The following is a 22,400-nucleotide window of genomic DNA, read 5'->3' on the forward strand; positions in this document are numbered from 1 at the left end:
GGCGCGACGTCTCCTCCCCGATAATATCGCGATTTTAATTATTTTTATTCGGTTAATGTTATGTCTTCTGGAAGCAGATGTGTTTGAATAATAGTTATATCATTGTCAATAAAATGGTAGATTTGAAAAAATATAAATTGATAAGACATTTTAAAATAAACTTTTACAGGTACTACTAGAATAACCATGAATAACATTAACATATTGTTAGAGATATTTTTCTCTATTAATAAATAAAAGTTTCTTACGTTAATATGAGCCCCTTATGTTGTATTTTTTTTATTATATTTATACAGTCAAAACCACAAAATAATCCTGTGTTGTGTTTAGAACATTGGCAATAAAAAGGGTTCCAATACCTTTTCAACGGAAGAACATTAAAATCCTTATATTTTATAAATATTTTTAAAACATAAGAAATATTGATTATATCTTAACTACATTTATTGTATGTTCAAAGATGTGCCAACATCAACATTTTTGATAGATAGACAATTATATGGCTCAATAACTGCTATTATACTTACTTGTTTTTCATTGTGTTTTTGCATTGTTTTCTGATTGTTAGGCGACCTTGAGTGCCCTGAAAGGCGCCATATAAAGTAAATGTATTATTATTATTATTATTATCATTTTTAGCCACATTTGAACTAACTTAATGTATTTTCTTAAACAAACTACAACTAGAACTACTTAAGTTGGTAAATAGTCATGAAGAGTTACCCTTTATCCCCCTGGAAATGATGAATGAATGAATGTACAATAGAAAAGTCTGATAACAAACAGTTTTTTACATTTATTTAAGAACAATAACAACAAAAAAGTAGCTTTTTTTAAACTGTTATTCGAACAAAAAAAAGAAGAAGGTTGAAGTCGATTGAAGTGTCACAGAGAGAAGACAAAAAAAAAAAAAGTAACAGTGATTGTTCTAATGCTACGGGTCAGCAGCAGCAGCCGGAATTCTATGATTCAATTCCGACTGCTCGGGAAACGTCAGGCGATCCCAGAAGGAGAGATGAAAGAGGCTCGAGCCCTGCCGGCGAAACCCCGACACCTGCTGAACCCGGAGGGAAACAAACATAGCAGCAGAAGTTGCTTCAAAGTGCTCCGAAGTTACAGAAGTTCTCAGAACTCCCGGTACCCAGCATCAGGTAAACGACAGGCAGTAAGGCGCTTCGACCAGTACATTCAACAACAACACGGCTTCGCTCGGCTTCGATCGCCGACTGAAGCGAAGTGCAAGAACGGGCGTGGAGAGACGTCTGGAGCAGAACGTTGAAGAGAGAACTAACAGTGTAGAAGGAATCCTCTATAGCTTACTGTCGATATCAAGTCTTTGTTCATCAGTTTTGCCTCGTGAGCGTCTGTGGAGATGAGTTTGTTTTTTGAAGTGCCCATAGATCGACGGGTCTCTCCGACGTGACTTGGAGTCAAAGGTCCGCGAGCCTCTAGAAGATGGTGAGGCTGACCGAGCGGTTCATCTTCTTGCCGATCAGCCTGGAGGTTCTGGGGATGGCCTGGACGGTGGATCGGGTCAAGATCCGGTCCGTGGTCAGGACCTTCTCTTCTGCCGCCGCTCGGGCCTGTTGGGCCTTCTTCAGCTCCCTGAGGAGAGAAGTCAAGAGATGAGTCTCCGGCATCAACGGGAACAGGGTCGACGGTTACGAGCGAGAACTTACTTCTGCAGCAGCGCGTTCTTAAACTTCTCAGCATTGAGTTCCACTCTGAGCTGGTCTGCACTCATCCTGGCTGCCGTCAACAGAGCCGGATGCTTGACGAGGTCGGAGGTCAGCGGCCGCCGCGCTGGATCCGGATGAATCATGAGCTAAGAAATACAAACAGAAGATAAGTTATTTCGTCCAGTAGATTTGACGGTAAAACAAACTTCTTAAATAGTTTAACTGTGTTTTTATTCATTTTATTTCATGTTTAATGTTGCAAAACATCCATAATCGGTGGAACCCTGCAGTGAAAACAATCATTTATCTTAATCATCATCATTAAGTCCTACTAGAACCGGCACCATATATTGTGAAATACCTCATTGTATCGTGTAAACTAAAGAAACCCACGTGTTTTCAGACTGTGGGAGGAAAACTAAGTGCCCACACCGACATGATCATACTGAACACAAACTGTTTTTATACATTATGTTTAAAAGTGTTCAATTGATTTAGTTCTGGATTTTGTTGACTTAAAGAGCTCGACGCCTGTAGGTTTATTGGCCGTCTTCACTTTTGTAGGTTAAACAAAGTTTACAGTTTAACTGCATTTTCTTTATATACTGAATTAAAAAGTGGATATTTATTCAAAACCGTTAACCATAATCAGCATATTTTATATTATTTTTGCTCTTCATTTAAAACATGTCTCAAAGTATCGGGACCAAAACATTTCCCCCATTTCTAAGAGATGAAACGTGAGCAACAACAAAGGCAAACACGAACATCCAGATATGGATCAAAGGCAAACAATCAAATGTCCTTCAACATGTTGATGTAATGAACAACACTGACAACAAATAGTGTTGTAAACTCATCATGGGAATTTTGTGTCGTTTGTATTTAACACAATTTGTCCCAGTGAATGATCGACTCGGATCACAGTATTTTTTAGAAAGTATTTAATTTACTTTAGCTTCTTAAGTCGGCGTTTACAGGTTTTAAATGATGAAGTTTATCCTTCTTTCTTGTTTAAAACTTAATAAAAATTAAAGTCCAGTTCACACCAGAGTCTATTTATACTTTATACTAATTATTTTCACTTGATTTATTTTTTATAAATGATCGGATTAATCACGTTGTTCCTCTATCGGCTGATGTGTCGTGACTCGAACCTTCCATTTCAAATAATCAATAAAGCTAATAATCCAGTGTAACCTCTGACCTTGAGAAGACTTGTGAAGTCCGCTGAGAGAATTTGAGGGATGGATGGAAGTTTCCCTCGTCTGATTTCATGCCACTTGTCACCATTTGCAGGCAGAGGTTCTGACCCGGAGGCGCTGATCACCGTGAGTGCCAGAGCAAAGATGTCCGCCTTCATGAGGTTACTGTAGTCCTGCAGCGAGAAAACACGACTTTGTAAGTGAAGTGTCCGGAGACGATGCGCCAGGACGGCTTTGGAGGCAAACGAACCTCTTGCAGGATTTCGTTGGCGAGGTATCGGCTGTCGCCTTCTTCCACGTGCGAGTTGTTCACTCCGGTCACATGACCGAGATCACCTGGTGGACAAAAAATAAAAAATAAATCAGCATGAGGAAAAAAGTATGAACTAAATATTTTATGATCTTCAAGAACTACATTTTTTTGGTGTTAGATTGACAAAGAGTTGAACAATCTTACCGATCTTGTACACGACACTGGTGATGACGTCGTCGTCATCGTCGCAGTCGTCACTGCTGGCCACGGACCTTCTTGAGATGAAGATGTTGCCTGGAAAAATAGAAAAGATGGCATTGGTTAAAAACACACTTGAATATCGCATTGTTTTTAAATTGGATTGTATGCTTTATATTTCAATAAAGTGTGTATAAATAAGATAATTCCATTTTTTTATTTACATTAAACAAGCAATTATTAACAGCGGAAATGTTTCTGTTTTGTTTTTAGACTTCCAGCCTCTAGATGGCAGCAGTCATTACGTCCTCCACAGCTAAAGGAAGAATGCTGACTGAGGATGAGAGGATACAGTGAGTCCAGCAGCGTTTAAAGCTGATGTTTGGACATATTTTGGTTTGAAAACAAATAAAAAAGCAGTTACGACTTCGTCAAAAGTCATGTGGTCTGTAAATTCTGCAACACCAGAGTCAAGTACTCGACAATACATCACATATATCATTGTTACTACACCATCACTACATGGTATCGTGATATACACGGTCCCGACACTCACTTGGCTTGATGTCCAAGTGCACCAGCGAGGTGGAGTGGATGTACTTCAGGCCTCTTGTGACCTGCAGCAGCAGATCCTTCAACTCCAGCTCCGACAGGTAGCACAGGCGCCTGTAGTTCTCGGCGATCACGTCCGACAAAGTGCCACCGTTGCAGTACTCGTTCTGAATGAGCATGTGGTCGTCCTCCGCCCAGGCGGAGTAGTACCGGACCACGTGCGGGTGCTGGCCCAGGACGGCGTGGGCGTAAACCTCTCGCAGGGCGTTCTGTCTGTGGAGACGAAGGAACGAAATATAAAAATCTACACAAAAGGACGGATTATCGATGGCAACACTTTCAAGGGGACTTACTCGTCCACTGATCCTGCCAGCGGCTTCTTCGACCTCTTGATGGCGTAGATGCAGCCGTCGAGTCTCTTCACACACTTGAAGACGGCGCCAAACTCCCCGCTGCCGATCTTCTCCAGCTCCAGGAACTCTGACGCGTACCTTGACATCATGTTGCTCTCCATCATGGTGATCCTCTGAACAAAACAGAGTTGGAGAGTGAGCAATGTTCTTATAAGTTAAAGTCTTGAATACTTGCAGAAGTGGGAGCTCGTCTCCATATAACAAAGATCGTCTTTTTTAGAGTAAGTAAGTACATCAGCGTCATCACAATAATCGAATAGTAGAATTTAACACCTTAAATGATGAAACTTTGTATTGAGGTAAGGTAAGGTAAAACTTTATTGATCCTCAGGAGGTCTCCTTCGGGAAATTGTTTTTTCCAGTAGCCAGCAATTTTTCATAAACAATAAAAAAATACATAAAAAATAAATAAGAAAAGAACATAAAGAGAAAGAACAAGATGACACAATCCAAGTATAAAGATAAAGACAAAGAACATAGGTCAAAGAAAAACCACAAAGACAAAGGATACAAAGACTAACATGGAACAGAACATCCAGATACTCTCACTCCACTCCTGCCCCCGAACTCAGAATTGTACAATTTAATAGCCCGAGGGATGAATGAGTCCCTGAGTCTATTTGTTTTGCACCTGGGTAGGAGCATTCGTGCACTCATTCTGCTTCTCTGCTCACTGATGACAGTGCGGAGAGGATGACTGTCATCATCCATGATGGACAGTAGTTTGTTCAATGATCTCCTCTCAGCAACTGTCACCAGTGAGTCCAGCTTCATTTCAAATATTCCTGTTTTAAGCATTTTTTTACACAATAAAAAGTCGACTTACTTTAAATTGTTGAATAAGAATTTGAAATTTTTTTTACAAATTTAATGTTTAAAATTCAATATAAAATGGTCAACAAATCAAACCTTGCAAAATAGAAAAATTCATAAACAATGACCTACCTATACATCTTAAATAAAAATAACATTTGAAATGTTAAGTTCAATACTATGATACCAATGCCAAACTATCACAGCCTTTCCGTCAATAATCATGCGATTATGTTGGAGAAAATAATGTACCTTTGACGGAGGCAGGATATCTTCATCCCCATCACTTCCCTCCATGTCTTCTCCGCATGAGCTGAAAAAGGCAAACGAGTATTAGCATTCTCTCCAGCAGGGGGCGACATTGTGTCGCTCTCACAACAGAATAAACCAACAATCGTCAAAGATTTTGCATCGATGCGATATTTTTTTTTAACTTGTTTCAGTTCGTAAGAACTTTCTTCTGGTCAGGATGATGTTTTCTATACTTGCAATGAAAATAGAATGAATCCAGGAGGATTACTGTTGCACAAATGCACTAGAAAAGCACTTGAGAAATAACCATTACTTGATCTAGTTTCTACAAAGTCAAATGCTTCTTCATACTTTTTTTTTTTTCAACCCGACATTACAGACTTTGGTCGGATAACAAACATATATTAAAAAAATAGTGCCGTGTTGCTCCGAGTTAAGACCGTGTTGTGAATGTAATGAAGAAATATAAAATCAATCTGGTTTGAATCAACAGAAAACAAGCAACAGGTTTTTTCTTCATCCAACGCGTTTGTCTGGACCAGTGGTGGGCCATTCAAATTCCTCAGGGGCCACAATTTAAACAGTGACAGTTTGGAGCAGCAATTAAGGAGTGGAAAGCATAAATATAATTGGGGGAAAATACCAAAAATATATATAAATCAAGCCAAAATTGTATACAACTTGTTTTTGTGTGCATCTGATACAAAAGCATTTTGCTTTCAAATACTCCTTTATATTCACTGAAATCTTTCAGAAGGCAATACAAACAGAGGACCCAACATATTTAGATTTTAAAATTTAAAAAATGAATAATACAATAAAATAAGTCATTGTTGGCTGCTCATGAGAGCCACATAAACGAGTCAAAGGTTTAGTAACTCACTCGTTCCAAAGTGCTCTTTTCCGGGAGTTGGTCTGCTGCGTGGCCGACTGGATGAGGAGAGAGTCTGGCGTGAAGGGGTTAAAGTTGACCTGCGGGGTCTGCTGTCTCCGGCTGCTGCCCGTGATCGAGCCGGCTGTAGTGTCCACATTCTTGAACAGGGCGCTCCGTCTGTTGCCCGAGTTGGAGGCCCTGGCTCTGGACAGCAAACTCTGCACACAAACACTGCCATTTAACTGAAGGGGAAAAAAAGTTACGTAACGGTTTAGTCTGCATCAAATACCAGGAGATCGTTGACGACATGAAGTGACCGCCCTCTAGAAAAACTATGCTGAAGACACATGTAGTCAGTTATGTAACTGTAGGTCTTTAACTGGGTCACTGGGTCGTAACTGACAGGCCCAGAATTCAAAATACACAAATGCTTGCAGGCTCTGGCACCAGTTACATAAGTTAGTTTTCATCCTTAATAACTATGGACTTTCAAGATAAATCGACTATATCATTGTTTTCTGGGATATATTCATCACAAGCATTTAAATAAGACTTTAAATCAGCTTTAAATTATTAAATTAAAGAGACAATTTACAGATACTGCATGTTTAACCCAATCACGTCATTTATAAAAAATGACGTTTAGGGTTTGCTTGAAACGTCAATATAACGGATATTAAAACACGTGATAAAGTAGAGCTGGATTGTTTGATGTTTTTTTTCGTTTTCAAGCATCGATTATTAAAGCAATAAACACGTGTTTTTTTGTCGCAAACCTTTGGCGTGTGCGGCGTGTCGAAGAGTCGCAGTTTTCTGAAGGTTTTGTGGGGCGGCGTGTCCGGGCAGTCCGGGATGGGCGAGCTGGACCCTTCCCCGTCCATGTTGCTGAAGCTGGCCTCCCGGGACTCCGGGTAGAACCGCGGCGACTTCTTGGGCGAGCATGTGGAGAAGAGGACGGTGGTTCCGGGCGAGCGGAGGTGGTGGTGTTGACCCGGGGCCTCGTAGGACTCGTCGCCCCACAGCTCCACGTCGTCGTCGCCGCCGGACTGGTTCATTGGGCTGCTGCTGCTGCCCCCGCACTCCAGCCGCCGCTCCGGGATCGGCGAGTCCAGCTCGGTGAAGCCGGACTCGCACCCGGTGCTGTTGTTGACGTCCTCGATGGGCTCGTCCTCGCCGTCGCTGGACGTGAACTGCAGCTTCTGTCGGATCGGACGCGTCTTCGGGGACCGATGGCGTCGATGACTCGACATGTTTAACATGTTTTAAAAAGAAAAAAGAGGGGGGGAAATCCACGTAAAAGCTTCTTATTCCAAACGAGCTTCACGTCGAGTTGTCGGTTATAACGCCGGACAAATAAAAGGTTAAAGCGCCGCGTCTAGTCCAACACGCCCATCAACGTCCACAACGTCGAACGAGAAAAGTTCAAAAAAAGTACTCGACGAATACAACAATGTTGTAAAACTCACACGCGAAACCACTCCTCGGGTTCAACCCCGCGTATCGGGGCGGAGAGAGTCGGGAAAAGAAAAGTTCCGGCCGTAATAAAACATCGCAATGTTTACATGAGTTTGTTCGGAGCAGCAGCTTCTTCCTCCTCCTCACACTCGTGGCAACAAGCACTTCCCGCGACCGTTAGTCACATGGCCGCCGCCGGCCAATCACAGCGCGAGGTACACATTTTGAAAGGGGGGCGCTTTGGAGTGGTGCTACGTCATCACGCCGGCGACGGCGGCGCTTTGGATCTGGCGCCAACGCGACCCTCTTTGAAGTTAAAATGAAGTCAGTGGTCACGAGGATAAAATCCGTCACAATCGACGATGACGCTGCGTTTTTATTTCGATAGTTGCGGTAAGTGACGACAGGAGGCGCGACTTGTCGGGACATGTCACGATGGAAAGTTAAATGTTCATAAATTAATTATTGGAAAAAGTTTCAGTTTAATAGGTTTTTCTAATACGTTTCCACTAAACAAAACTTTTTAGACGTTTTAGATCGTTTTGTTGCCTCAAAAATTCCTTTTGGCTAAATTGAATGCCAACACTTCACAAAATGTTGTATAACAACTACATATCAATTGAAATACTGCTCTAAATCACGTGTTTTATTTGAATAAAAAGCATTTCAAGATGTCGGAATTTAAATTTCAAAGCAAAACAAATGTCATTATTCGTCTTAAAAAAACATTTTGGATGACTTGCTTGTAGCAAAATCATTTGTAGTGTAATTATTTAGAAATAAAGTTGCATACACTCAGAGAAAATACAAAATACATTGAAAAAAACATTCTAATTTGACTTCTTTCCGATATGTTCTCTATGCAAGACCTTAATGTTTATGTAATTCCTCTGTAATAACATCCTTTTACTCACTTCATTTTCAGTTTTGTTCTTACTCAAGTCATCAATAGGAGATTACAACCTCATTTTAAACCTTCTTTCACATCACAATGCAGACAAGCGTGTCTGTTATTTTATCTTTTTTATTAGAAATAAGATTAACTGTACACTGCACAGTAGCCATAAACATTAGAAAGCATTAAACCTTCCTCCACTCTGGTTGAAGGACAAAATAGCCTAGCAGAGAAATCCAGTTATCAAAATCTTATTTACACATAAAAGCTTCAGTTCTTTAGTCAAAAAAAACCACCGGAGGAAGACTTTGAATTTCTCGCCATGTTGGCAAGAATCCAGTGGAGGTTTTCAACCAGCGAGATGCGTCTGTCAATCCTCCAGCCCGGGAGACTCGCCCTGCTGTATTCTTGATGCTATTCTGATGGCTTCCTCCAGGGAGGGCTGGTCGCTGAGCTGCAGGAGGAGACAAGTGTGGGTCACAACATTAGTTCACTCTGGAATAGGAAACTCCCTTCATTTGAAAGACAAAGGCGCCTCCGACCGGGATGAATTTCATGGAGGGTTGATGTGGAAAAGAGATTTACATGACAGAGACAAGAGGACGCGTTGATGGAAACATCTTTCAGGATTAATGTCCCTCTTCTGACAAGTGATTGTCAACTTAAAATTCAATTAATCCAATTTTAAAATATAATTAATGTGTTTAAAATGCGTCTTGAAATGATCAACTCATTTTGTTCTACTCAAGAAGACCTGGTTGTGACACCGGATCCTGGTTTGACATGAGTTGACACTTGGCGTGGTTTCAGGTCCGTTTGTTCTCTAATGTCATGCGCCAGCAGGAGGGGCAGCAAACGCATCACGCCCCTGGTCTTAGCCGGACTTTTACATACATTTAAATCCATTAAGCCAATAAACAAAAGGTGGGGTTTTTGGGAGGGCTTTGCTGCATCTGAAGTGAAACCGTCAGTATCATCTCCACATTGTTAACCGGAGATTAGAGGAGAAAGAGAAAGACAACATTTTGGTTCCACAGTACTGATGTCAGTGGATCTACATACCTGCACAGCGATGTGGGTTCCATTGGAGGTGGCCAGCAAGGTGACAGGATGCATGTCTCCCTGCTCTTGACTGTAAGCTGCTGCCTCCTCCACCGTTTGAAACGAGGCCATCTCGGGCGTCATGATGGCCACCTGAGAGGAAGAAACCACCGCTTAACTCTCGTCACCAGCAGCTGTTCAATTGTTTATGTTGTTTAATAAAAGGGATACAATTCTTTTTTTTAATATTATTGAGATGTCGGATCTTTGCAATGTTTCTTTTTATTGTAGTTTTAAGTATATGTTATACTGAACAGGTTTAACTCTATAAATGTTTTACTAAAATTACTTTTGACATATACCTTATGTAAAAAAATAGCTTTTCATTGTTTTATTCACTTTAGATAAATGACAAACTCAAGTGCTGTGTCTCAAATCGCATACTAATCTTAGTATGCTAGAAGTTAGTATGCATCAGTTTAGTATGCATACTAACTAGTACGCAAATTCTCCGCAGATAGTATGTCTCAAATCAAACCCTGAAGCTACACACTAACCGGAAATCACATGACAGCTTCTTCTTCTACTTCTATTTAACGATGTTTCAAGCAGCTGTTTGAACGCTATCGCCGACACCTGCTGGCAGCACGTATTGCAACTTTGGAAAAAGAAATAAAGAAAAAATATGAGAATCTAAATAATCGCGAGATATTTAAGCTGGTATCAGCAGCGAAGACGTGTTTATCCTCCTACTGCTGCTGAAAATACACATTTAAGTATATGCATATATATGCATTTATATATGACGTAACTTCCGTTTAAAACGTCACTAAAATGGCGGCTGTTTAGTATGGTTAGTGTCCATCGAACCATGCTAGTTTTGTGGGCTTGTTAGTATGCCAATTTAGTATGCATGGCGCACTAAATTTCGCATACTAAGAATTGAGACACACTAACGTACTAAAAATACTAACTTTTAGTACGCTAGTATGCGATTTGAGACACAGCAAAGGACTATTAGATTGTACAATTCTGAGTTTGGGGGCAGGAGTGGAGCGAAGTATCATGACGTTCTGTTCTATGTTAGTCTTTGTATCCTTTGTCTTTGTTATTTTTCTTTGATCCATGTTCTTTATCGTTAGACTTAGAAATAAAGATAAAGAACAATATGATACAATCTCTTTGTTCTTGTTCTTATTTTTATTTTTATGAATAATTGCTTTATTGCTGTGTCAAATTGGAAAAAACAAAACAATTTCAATAAAGTTCTACCTAACCTAAACAAACATATATACCTGTATATATATATAAAAATCACTAAAACAAAATAACAATCATTCATTATAAAATAACAATAATAGCACCAAATACAACCATTCTAAAGCAATAAACATAAATGTACATATGTACATACACAGTACAGAAGGGAGGGAGCTTACCCCTGTATTATCTCTGGGTCAAGGTGACCCTAAGGCCCAAAAAGCAAATGTGATTGTGTTATCCCTTGTGTTGTCTCTGGGTCAAGATAAACAACCTCCAACACGGTGTATGCATTTCTGGATGCCAGGGAGGTCATTGACCTTTGACCCAGAGACAACACAAGGGATACCACAAACACATTTTGAAAAAAAACAAAAAGAAAATCAGCCAAACTCTACATCCTGAAGATTGCTGGATCTTTTTATGTGAAGATAAAAACGGACGTCAGGATACATTTTAGGGGGGCGGCATGTCAATTTGGAAGTTGTGATATATATTCTTGTATACGTTCATTTATGGTGATAATTACTTTCTGGGAAGTTGGTTTGCGGGCTTGTTAGTATGCCAATTTAGTATGCATGGCGCACTAAATTTCGCATACTAAGAATTGAGACACACTAACGTACTAAAAATACTAACTTTTAGTACGCTAGTATGCGATTTGAGACACAGCAAAGGACTATTAGATTGTACAATTCTGAGTTTGGGGGCAGGAGTGGAGCGAAGTATCATGACGTTCTGTTCTATGTTAGTCTTTGTATCCTTTGTCTTTGTTATTTTTCTTTGATCCATGTTCTTTATCATTAGACTTAGAAATAAAGATAAAGAACAATATGATACAATCTCTTTGTTCTTGTTCTTATTTTTATGAATAATTGCTTTATTGCTGTGTCAAATTGGAAAAAACAAAACAATTTCAATAAAGTTCTACCTAACCTAAACAAACATATATACCTGTATATATATATAAAAATCATTAAAACAAAATAACAATCATTCATTATAAAATAACAATAATAGCACCAAATACAACCATTCTAAAGCAATAAACATAAATGTACATATGTACATACACAGTACAGAAGGGAGGGAGCTTACCCCTGTATTATCTCTGGGTCAAGGTGACCCTAAGGCCCAAAAAGCAAATGTGATTGTGGTATCCCTTGTGTTGTCTCTGGGTCAAGATAAACAACCTCCAACACGGTGTATGCATTTCTGGATGCCAGGGAGGTCATTGACCTTTGACCCAGAGACAACACAAGGGATACCACAAACACATTTTGAAAAAAATCAAAAAGAAAATCAGCCAAACTCTACATCCTGAAGATTGCTGGATCTTTTTATGTGAAGATAAAAACGGACGTCAGGATACATTTTAGGGGGGCGGCATGTCAATTTGGATGTTGTGATATATATTCTTGTATACGTTCATTTATGGTGATAATTACTTTCTGGGAAGTTGGTTTGCTAGTTGTTAGAGCAGTTATTAGAGATTATTAAAGATTCAGGGAATAATAAAATGTATTAAAAAACTGTCTTAGTTACCAAAGTTACTAGAAAAAAAATGGTTTCATCAAAATAAAGTAAGATAAATTGACCAATAACTATGAAAAAAAATACATTTTTATGCAAGCAGAATATTTTGGTGAATATGTTTGTGGTAATAAAGGAATATTTGAGAATGTTGTGATTTTTTTTTAATGAGTTTACTTACACTCATTAAAGATAAGTGGACAACTATAGGTACCTCGGTGTGTGGATGGACAGTAAACTGGACTGGTCCTGCAATACAGACCATGTATATAAGAAGGTTCAGAGTAGACTGTACTTTCTGAGGAGGCTTCGATCATTTAACATCTGCAAGAAGCTCCTCTGCATGTTCTACCAGTCTGTGGTGGCCAGTGTCATGTTCTATGCTGTGGTGTGTTGGGGTGGAAATGTGTCCAAGAGGAGTGTCAACAGGTTGGACAGGTTGATCAGGAGGGCTGGTTCTGTGGTTGGAATGAAGCTGGACTCACTGGTGACAGTTGCTGAGAGGAGATCATTGAACAAACTACTGTCCATCATGGATGATGACAGTCATCCTCTGAGCACTGTCATCAGTGAGCAGAGAAGCAGAATGAGTGCACGAATGCTCCTACCCAGGTGCAACACTAATAGACTCAGGGACTCATTCATTCCTCGGGCTATTAAATTGTACAATTCTGAGTTCGGGGCAGGAGTGGAGTGAGAGTATCTGGATGTTCTGTTCTATGTTAGTCTTTGTATCCTTTGTCTTTGTTGTTTTTATTTGACCTATGTTCTTTGTCTTTATCTTTAGACTTAGCTTGTGTCATCTTGTTTTTCCTCTTGAATTTCTTCTTATTTTATTTTTTATGTATCATTTTTTTTATTGTTTATGAAAAACTGCTGGCTAGTGGTAAAAAACAATTTCCCAAAGGAGACCTCCTGAGGGATCAATAAAGTTTTACCTTACCTTACCTTACACATCAAGACCCAAGTATGTGGACAGAAATAAAAACAACGTCTATATCCTATTACTTAACATCTCCTGATTTGTTTTTGTTCATCAAAGCATCGTTTTTTATGAGAGAATTATTTTTGGCGATTTGGTTTTGGCCCAGATTTCTCATTTATTTTGGCCCTTTTCATCTTAAAATAAAAAAGAAATGCTGTTAGATTGAGTTCAAAAAGAGATGAAGACATTTTGTAGTCATCAATCCAGACCTTTAAAGATTCAAAGATATCAACAGACATCACAACAAACATGCGTTTCTGTCGGTTTATTACCTGTTCTTCTGTTCCGTCTGACGTTACCATGGTAACCGAATGCCCAGCATGTGCCGTCAGTTCATGAGTTGGGATGGTTATGGTGGTGCCTTCTTGGGTTACCATGGTTATTGTGCCGCCCATGGCCTGTAGGTCTGCTTCTGAAATACTGACCTGAAGTTGGACAGAAAACAAGATTAAATTCACTTGCAGGACAAAGTTATTGATGCTTATCAGTAGCAGATATGGTCGACCGTGCTGGTAGATAGTTTATTGAGGTGATCCAATTTTAATTTACTTAACATGTAAATCTTTGAATATCATAGGTTTGTTCGTTTTCACAACATTATTTAATGTTTGTTGTGTGTCAGTGTTTTTGTTTATCATACAAATAATTTAAACGTTAATGCCGTAATAACCACGATTGAAAACCACTATGAAAGTGACAGAAAACCTATAAATTGACTTTATTGTCAGGCAGGAACTAAGTTAATTAAATTTAGAACAGTACTTTTTTTGACCATGCCGTATCAACCTCAGTAACTTTCTACATGTTAAACATAACATCCAGGTGTGAACTGTGCACCTGCTGCTGCGTTCCATCCTCCTGCGTTACCAAGGCAACGTGCTGCTGAACTCCTACTTCTGAACCATCCACAGGCATCTGTTCCGAGCCCGAATCCTCGCCATCAACTGCTGTGTAGGTCACGTTGGGGTCATCGATGGCATCTGAGTTTGAAAACAACATCCACGTTTACTTATGTTTTACATGTCAAATATCATCAGAGCATCTTTTTAAAGCTAGAATAGTGACATCTAGTGGCGATCTGACACAAAGTCAAGACGCACTTAGCATCGAGTTATGAGCGAACACAACTGTTAAAAAAACTAAATATACTTTCATGCAAGTGTATTAGTTTCACATTTCACATCAGGCCTTTCATACATCCTGGAAACAAAATTTGCCAGAAAATGACCCAGATGATTAGGTCTAAAACAATACTCAAGTGTAAAAAAAACAGTGACCTGTTGGTGGCTCAAAATAAGCTTCCTGCTCTTCCTCGATGGGCTCCGTGTCATTATGAGCCGTGCGTTTGTGCATGGCCAGCGTCGAGATCTGCTTGTAGGTCTTCCCACAATGGTTGCAGATGTAAGGTTTGCAGGGCGTGTGGACCACATGGTGTTTGTAGAGGCTGGAGTATTCAGTGAAGCGCTTCTCACAGCCAGGTACGGTACAGACGTATGGTTTCTCTCCTGGAAAATTAGAGTTTAAGAAACAAAATGATCCATGTGAAGATGTCAACATGCATTATTTCAACTAGTAAATCAGATTATTGATCAGTTATTCGTTACATTTTGACATCTTGAAACCGAGATTCTTGCAACTGACCTGTGTGAATCCTCATGTGGTTCTTGTAGTTGGTGGCGCTGGCAAAGGCCCGTCCACAGCTGGGCTCGGAGCAATAGTACGGCCGCTCGCCCGTGTGTGTCCGGATGTGAACTTTACGGATGTTTGAGGTGGTGAACGACCTGCCGCAACCTTCCACGGGACATTTGAAAGGTTTCTCTCCTTCAACAGAAGGACGGAACAGGTCAGAACTGCTCCACAAATATACATAAAATACATGAATAGTTCCTGAATATCATTCAATTAAATGCGAGTAAAAGATAGAGATACATAAGCAGAAAGAAGAAAAATCTTTAAAGTCATTCTTTAATTTTTAAGATGTAAAATATGCATGAGTTGAGTGAATTTTACTGTGGTAAAAGTAGCTTGTGTGTGACTCTGCTCATCAATAACTTAGAGTGTGTTTGGCTTTACCTGTGTGAGTCCGTGTGTGTTTCTGAAGGTCACCCGAGGTTTTGAAGGACTTTGAGCAGTTCAGCTCCAGACATCTATACGGCTTCTCTCCCGTGTGTGTGCGAGAGTGACTCTTGAGTCCGTACCCTTAAAACAAAACAAAATCATTATCATACAAGCTTAACACATGAAAACATGTCTAGTAGTTGCTGTATAAACTAAAAACATTTAGTCCACACCTGTTGCAAATTTCTTCCCACATCCAGGAAAGTCACAAACGTAGGGTTTGTCTCCGGTGTGGGATCGTTCGTGCACCTGCAGAAACACAAGCACAGTCTTAAGGGCGAAACAATTTTGTGTTTTGAGCAGAAAGTCTCGTCTACCTTCAGATGATGGGCGGTCGTGTAGAGTTTTCCGCAGCCTTCGTATTCACAGCGAAAAGACTTTTCTCCCACGTTAGTGACCCGCGCTTGTCTGTTTTCTTGACCTTGAAGCACAATCTGCAGCAGGACCCACGAGGAATGTTATTCCACAATGTATCAAGAGTAAGAGAAGATAGTTCAACCACATAAACCTGTTGGCTTTGGCGCAGACCCAGGTTTATTTTAAATATTTAAATGTTTTCCCCCCCATTAGTAAATAAATAAATATATAAAAATGTATAATTAAATAAAGCAATATATACATGAATTTATTTAATTTGTAAATTTATTCAACTATCAATTTTAAATAACTTTTTTTGTATTGTTTGCCGACTGCGGTGTAGAGGCACAAAATTGAATTTAAAATGTACTGCAATATCAATGTTGTACTTTGACAATAAACATATTTAATGGTCGAAAATGTGTGCAGCACTGCATAACCAACCAAGACGACAGAATGGCACATTTGTTTTCAGGCTGCCGGGTCACCTTGACCCTGAGATAACACAAGGGTTAATCCAAATATATTTGTTTACAAAGACTGTACCTGCATATGAACGCCATTGTCTGATTCCACTCTGCCATAGGATGCCAAGGAATTCTCAATGTTTTCCACCTGAAAGAAACATTTTTTGTAGGTAAGGAAATACAACCAGATAAATCAATTTTTCATCCATCTGAGTGGGGGCGTGTAACTATGGCAACCAGGCTCTTACTTTTGCAGTGTACTGCTCCAACACACTGATGGTCTCCGGGTCGATGCTAGAGGTGTCACCCTGAAGGTCAGAGATGGTGCCGTCGGCCTGGATGGCCAGGATGGTGTTCTGTTGTGGCATGTGGACCGTGTGCTGGATGTAGGCGGTGCTGCCGTCTTCAAGCTGCACCTCCTGAAGGCCGCTCTGATCGTACGATTCTACAAACACGCAACGATGAAGGTGAATACGGTTGAACAGACCATATGTTTTGGTTTTTGCTCTAAACCTTTAGGGGTGTGAATATATGCCGTTGTTCCATCTTCCAGCTGAACTGCTTGTCCATCTTCAAGTTGTAAACTGTCTCCTCCTTGAAAGAGTTAAACAAACAATATGTATAACAACACAGTACACAACAGCAAAGACAACCCGTGCGAAGATGGACACCTTGTTTCTGCATGGACACATGCTGGACGTATGCAGCGGATCCATCCTCCAGCTGGATCACCTGACCGTCCATGATGTGTCCGTCTGAGAAGGTGGATTTGGAGTCATGTTGGATGTAAGCCGTGGATCCATCCGCCAGCGTAACAGCCTGCAAACTCACTGCATCGATGCTTTCCATGTGTTCATCTACAAGGAATACAAGAAATATGAGTAAAAACTATTCTCATATAATAGAGGCATTAAACAAGGTTGCACGTACATTTCCCGATTCAAGATAATCATGGATTCAATGGCATATATAGTATATATATGGAAGTATATCAGTGACATCAGAAAGATGAACGATCCAATTTAACATTTCAAATGTGTTTGATTTAACTTTGAATTAAAAATGTAAAAAATATATATATTTAAAGGTTAAAAATAGTTTACAAGCTGCTAGAGTCAATGTATCCTCTCGTCCAGTAATCGCAGGGATCTTGCATGATTTCATTCTTCATTTAGCCGTGGAGGATGTAATGACTGCCATCTAGTGGCCTGAAGTTTAATTGCAACATTTAAATGAACAAACGCTGAGATAGAACGTCTGCGTTGATTTTGTGTGTTATATTTTCGTTCATTCATTCGGAGCCGACACCACACAAAGATCCTATGTTGTCTTAACAACACTGACAATCAAAGTTTCTGATTCTGAATATTTGCATGTTAATTGTAAATAAAACATTTAATTATTTGATTTTTAACAAACTTTTGACACTATTGAACTGTAACTGTGATACCCCTACTTTCAATATATAAATTATTGATTTCAATTATTAAAATAAATAATTTAATTAAAAGTTTTTAACATTTGAAATGTAAACTTCAACAATTCAATATTCTGAATATACTTTTATACTTGTACCTCATTTGTTACTGTTTTTTGAGAAAACTTTAACTTCTCCTGATATGATCTTATTGGTATCCCCTGTCGCTTTCTTTTAAAAGTATATTATCGAAAATAATAAACAGTTAAGTTGTTTTTTTATTACTTTTCTAGCATTTTCAGACTCATTTTTACTTGGACTCTTGTGCCGATATTCATCTTCACATTTTTACAGGAAGTTGTTAAACGAATATGATTGTGTCGATACAAGAACCGTCCAGTGAAGTTGCAACACGTCAAACTCACCTCCGACAGTAACTGCCTCGGTGAGACAGAGAGTAACAGGCTGCCCATCGCTGTCGTGAAACTCAGCCATTCCCTGGGAGTCCCGGTTGATCTGGGCCAGGAGCATGTTCAGCTACTGCACAGAGTTTCACCAAACATGTTACCATCGTATTCATGAAGCACTTCAAGACATCGGGCTTTACACAAGATAAAACAACACATAAAACAACACACACACATGCAAAAACAAAATAAGATAGGAGCTTAAAACACATAAAACCATGACATAATTAAGGATACAAAATATTGGGGGAAAAAATCATCTTGCTCAGTTAAAAGCCAAAGACTGAAAGTGTTTTAAGATTTCCTTTAAAGCTAAATTTTGTATTTATCTTCAAGTAGAGAATCTATCAGATTGGTGGATAAACTATTGCGACAGAAATATAAACTCTTCAGCTCCTGATGACGGGGAAGATGAATCTATTTAGTGAAGGAATGAACAAGAATAAACTAAACTCAGTCAGTTCTACGGCACAGAATGTGAGAGTTGTGAAACAAAGTTATGCGTTTTTGATATAAACAGACGGTTCTGAATTTGAATATTTCCAAAGATATGTTTACATGGAAGTTTCTCTGTGTGGTGGCAGTATTTAAGGGAACACGGATGAGGCACCCACTGGCACCAGAGCAGCCATGTTAAAAAATAATTAATTCATACAACAATCATCCTTTTATTTTGTCCTTTCTTGTGACCCATTGTTTTTTAATTTGTATTAAAGAATGAATAATAATAATGACCCACTCTATTAGGAGAACTCACATTTCTCCGATCCTTAAAACTCCTCACCGGCTGCCAGTTTCTTTCAGGATCCATTTTAAAATTCTGGTTCTTACTTTCAGATCTATTCATGGTCAAAACTTCCATCAGTGATCTGATCCAGCGATACACCCCAGCTCGGGCTCTGAGGTCTGTGTGTCAGAATCTACTGATGGTTCCTGAACATCTCCCTCAGTGTTTGACGGATCTACTGACTCCTTCAAGAAACATCTTAAGACATTCTTATTTGAGCTTTTTCTCAACTTTCTTGTTGCTGCTGTGTTTGTCTCTATGTTTTCTTGACCCTTTAAAGTATATATTTTAACTGTGTATTGTTTTTGATTGTTAAAGTACTTTTTGACCCTGGTCTAGAAAGATCTTTAGAAATAACCTTTTACATTACTTTAAAATGTGAATAGTTCATTAGAGAAATATTACTTATCCATAATAACATATTATCAAGTTATTTCAGAATTATGTAACAACCTAACTTCAGAACTACAGATGTAGCTGAGATTAGCATGACCTGGTATAAATAAAGCAATAAAAACTACAGCCTAATGCACTACATTTTGACATTTGTTATGGTTCTTCCGATATACGTTATATATCGTTTCATCTTTAGGGCTTATTCATTTTAAAACAGACATTGCTGATGCAAATATAGAAAATAGGTGGAGATTATAAGTCACTTTGATTACCAAAGATAAAAATGACACTTGTTGAAATAAAAGCAGGTTCACTTCATGCTGGTTCCGGACAGTAGTTGTCGTGACAGCGTGAGCGTGTTTTGGCGCCTTGTGTCACGACATACGACAGACAGGGGAAGTGCTGATGAGCAAGGCATTCTTGCATCGATCATGACTGTCCTGTCAATAATAATAAATATTAAAAATTACTTTATATAACTCGATGCTGCATCTACTGTCCCTGATCTAACATGAAACCAACTATTCAACTTTAGACTATTCTAAACCACATTTTGTCGTCATAAGAGCGCGCCGGGAATATTCCAAGACAAAAACCCATCAAAGGATGATGTGTAACAGTTGTCATGAAGTAACAAGGTGTCGCAAGTTTCACGTACGATAAACCATCTTTACCTAAGATTAGCAGCGATTTGTGGCGTGTTTTCGAGAGAGAACTGCGGCTCATGATCGCGGAGCTAACCTGCTCCACAGAGATGCTAACATATAAAGCAGCCGAGCTACAACAACATGAGCTAATGCTGACAGTGTGGACAACTAACTGTTTGTACAACTAGAGAGCGGAAGCAAGCGTGTTAGGGACTCGGGCTCGGTGACCTCCCGCCGCCCCGTACCCGCCGCTCACAGCTGCGGGAACAACTCTGGCTCAATTTATATACTAACCTCCGAAAAATTTCCAACAATCCCTCTTGTTCGACCGCCATGCACCAGTGCAGGAAACGCTTCACGTCGGGAACATGTATGGCAGCGACCATATCCGGTAGTCGTCGTCCCGCCTTCCAGTGCATACCGACACTCCCATTGGTCTAGATTGCATTTAGACGGCGACCATTGGCTGGATCGATCAACCCAAAGCGGCGTCAATTATACTGTTATTCAGCTTCCGTGGCCCCTGGTAGACGCCATTCCGCGTCGGTTTGCGCATTGTCTTCGGGATTTGACCGTAAACTGTCACATCAGGGAGTTGAAAACGTGGATTTAAATGCGAGGTTGCGATCGAGCAAAGCCTTGAGCTGCAGTGCGGGTCGGTTGTGTGGAGCTGGGTTAGATACCAGGGCCCCAGGAGCGCGGAAGTGTGGGCAGGGTTTGGGGCATCCATGTTGACAACAAGGTCGAGGGGAGTGTGGGACATGAAGTGAAGAATCGTCCGCGCATCCAAATGTGAAATTATCAATAAGATTCGACTTTTAAAACCATTAAAAACAATATATATAGAATGTTTTATTTCCACAAAGCAAATAGTTTTGATATTGTACAGCATTTATATGATCAAAGTATTGATCACACACTTTACTTTTAAATACAAAAACATGCATTGAAATCAAATCTACAATATTTTAAAAACAAGAAAATGTGGTTGCAGAGGTGAAGTTGTCTTAAATGTTTCACAAAGTTCAGGAGAAAGTTACTTGTGAATCTGAACATTTTTAATTGTCAACGGGAATCATTGAAACAATTAGTTTTAGAATAATATGGTCCTATAACTCAACAGTACTGTATTTTGTACAAGTGTATACTTGACAAGAAAGATTAAGGTAATTCTCGGAAGCATAATGTTACTGTAAGAAAAGTTTGTGTTATAAAAGTTGTGTATTACATAGTGGTCTGTGATTTGTTGATTGTAAATATTAAGGCAAACATGTATACGTTGAAACTATTATAGTTGTACTATAATAGATAACACAAGTCCACCCCAGAGGTTTATTAATACCACTTTTATTTTGTAAATATTGTTTTTATTATTGTTGTTTTTATTTTAATCTGTACTTTATGTACAATTTATGTTGTTTATGTTTAATAATTTCTGACTGTAAACTTGCTGCTGTGACAACACATTTCCCCAATGAGAGATGAAGGAAGAATGTGATATGAAGTACACAAATGCAGCTTCAAGAGTAGAATCACTGACTTGATGACTGCTTCACTCACACAGTTGTCCAACGTCTTAACAATATAGAACATTATTAATGACTTTACACAAATCAAAGTTTTCTACTACCCTTATCTAAAACTGATTAAAGTAAGTAAGTAAGTAATTTGTATTTGTTAAGCGCTTTTCCAGACCAGGGTCACAAAGTGCTTAAACAATCAAAACAATACTCAAAATATAAACTTTAAAGGTCAAAATAAAACTGAGAACAACACAGGAGTTCCAGAAAATCAAATAAAAATGTCTTAAGTCCCATCATGACATGACAACATTATGAGACCTGTTAGATGTTTATGTCCACATTCATTTTCTTTCAGACTCTGAAATACAAATAAGATAGATAGATAGACTTTATTAATTATATGTAAAACAACATCTGCCCGTTAATAACAGGATAATGATGCATCTTGTGATATATTATATTGTCTGGATTTGATCCTTATTGTCATATGTACAATGTGACTATTATAAATACACTAAAATATTAAATGTAAAAATTGATTTTTTTTTTTTTAAATATATAAGGTTATGTATAAGGTTAGTTTTGTGTAAGAAAATAAAATGTCTAAAAATACAGTGTGTACATGTTTAAATTTAAGTAAACAAATGTAACATTATTTTATCCAAACATATTTATACTCATTTTATTTCAACATTTTAGTGTTTTCCTCAGAATCTAGTGCTTTTATTATTTGCAGTCAGGGTTTTTAATAAATTATATGTATTTTATTTTAGGTTAGGTAGAACCTAATAATAATATATAATATGTAAATAT

The 22,400-nt window shown here is 38.9% G+C and overlaps 2 protein-coding genes across 3 annotated transcripts; both read right to left on the reverse strand.

Annotated features, from left to right (window-relative positions):
- Positions 1 to 783: 783 nt before the first annotated feature.
- Positions 784 to 7,850, reverse strand: wee1 (WEE1 G2 checkpoint kinase). The gene is made up of 10 exons (XM_087797856.1): positions 7,016 to 7,850; positions 6,249 to 6,457; positions 5,366 to 5,426; positions 4,241 to 4,413; positions 3,892 to 4,160; positions 3,342 to 3,431; positions 3,135 to 3,220; positions 2,887 to 3,057; positions 1,680 to 1,825; positions 784 to 1,605 (listed from the first exon to the last, which is right to left on the reverse strand). Exons 1-10 carry the CDS (start codon positions 7,496 to 7,498, stop codon positions 1,449 to 1,451), a joined length of 1,845 nt encoding a protein of 614 aa, XP_087653982.1. The 5' UTR covers positions 7,499 to 7,850; the 3' UTR covers positions 784 to 1,448.
- Positions 7,851 to 8,702: 852 nt separating this feature from the next.
- On the reverse strand, positions 8,703 to 20,470 carry znf143b (zinc finger protein 143b). 2 transcript variants are annotated; one of them, XM_087797913.1, is made up of 15 exons: positions 20,355 to 20,470; positions 18,193 to 18,304; positions 17,022 to 17,207; positions 16,864 to 16,944; positions 16,599 to 16,795; positions 16,430 to 16,498; positions 15,844 to 15,960; positions 15,700 to 15,775; positions 15,482 to 15,607; positions 15,050 to 15,229; positions 14,686 to 14,913; positions 14,246 to 14,388; positions 13,681 to 13,833; positions 9,652 to 9,783; positions 8,703 to 9,043 (listed from the first exon to the last, which is right to left on the reverse strand). In XM_087797913.1, exons 1-15 carry the CDS (start codon positions 20,448 to 20,450, stop codon positions 8,960 to 8,962), a joined length of 1,980 nt encoding a protein of 659 aa, XP_087654039.1. In that variant the 5' UTR covers positions 20,451 to 20,470; the 3' UTR covers positions 8,703 to 8,959. The 2 variants fall into 2 exon arrangements, with proteins under 2 accessions (XP_087654039.1, XP_087654040.1); XM_087797914.1 differs by having other exon boundaries at positions 18,193 to 18,307; positions 20,359 to 20,410.
- Positions 20,471 to 22,400: the final 1,930 nt, after the last annotated feature.

The sequence above is a fragment of the Callionymus lyra genome, chromosome 8 (assembly GCF_982586985.1).
Source record: "Callionymus lyra chromosome 8, fCalLyr1.hap1.1, whole genome shotgun sequence".
Classification (NCBI taxonomy): domain Eukaryota; kingdom Metazoa; phylum Chordata; class Actinopteri; order Syngnathiformes; family Callionymidae; genus Callionymus; species Callionymus lyra.

Excerpts from the sequence above, each read along its gene's own strand:
- wee1 (XM_087797856.1), bottom strand. The coding sequence starts at position 7,498 with ATGTTAAACATGTCGAGTCATCGACGCCATCGGTCCCCGAAGACGCGT. Across the intron at positions 4,414-5,365 it reads ATATCCTGCCTCCGTCAAAG|AGGATCACCATGATGGAGAG; the intron begins GTACATTATTTT and ends TGTTTTGTTCAG. Across the intron at positions 1,606-1,679 it reads AAGAACGCGCTGCTGCAGAA|GGAGCTGAAGAAGGCCCAAC; the intron begins GTAAGTTCTCGC and ends TTCTCTCCTCAG.
- znf143b (XM_087797913.1), bottom strand. The coding sequence starts at position 20,450 with ATGGTCGCTGCCATACATGTTCCCGACGTGAAGCGTTTCCTGCACTGG. Across the intron at positions 15,776-15,843 it reads CGACCGCCCATCATCTGAAG|GTGCACGAACGATCCCACAC; the intron begins GTAGACGAGACT and ends GTGTTTCTGCAG. Across the intron at positions 15,608-15,699 it reads TGGGAAGAAATTTGCAACAG|GGTACGGACTCAAGAGTCAC; the intron begins GTGTGGACTAAA and ends TTTTGTTTTAAG.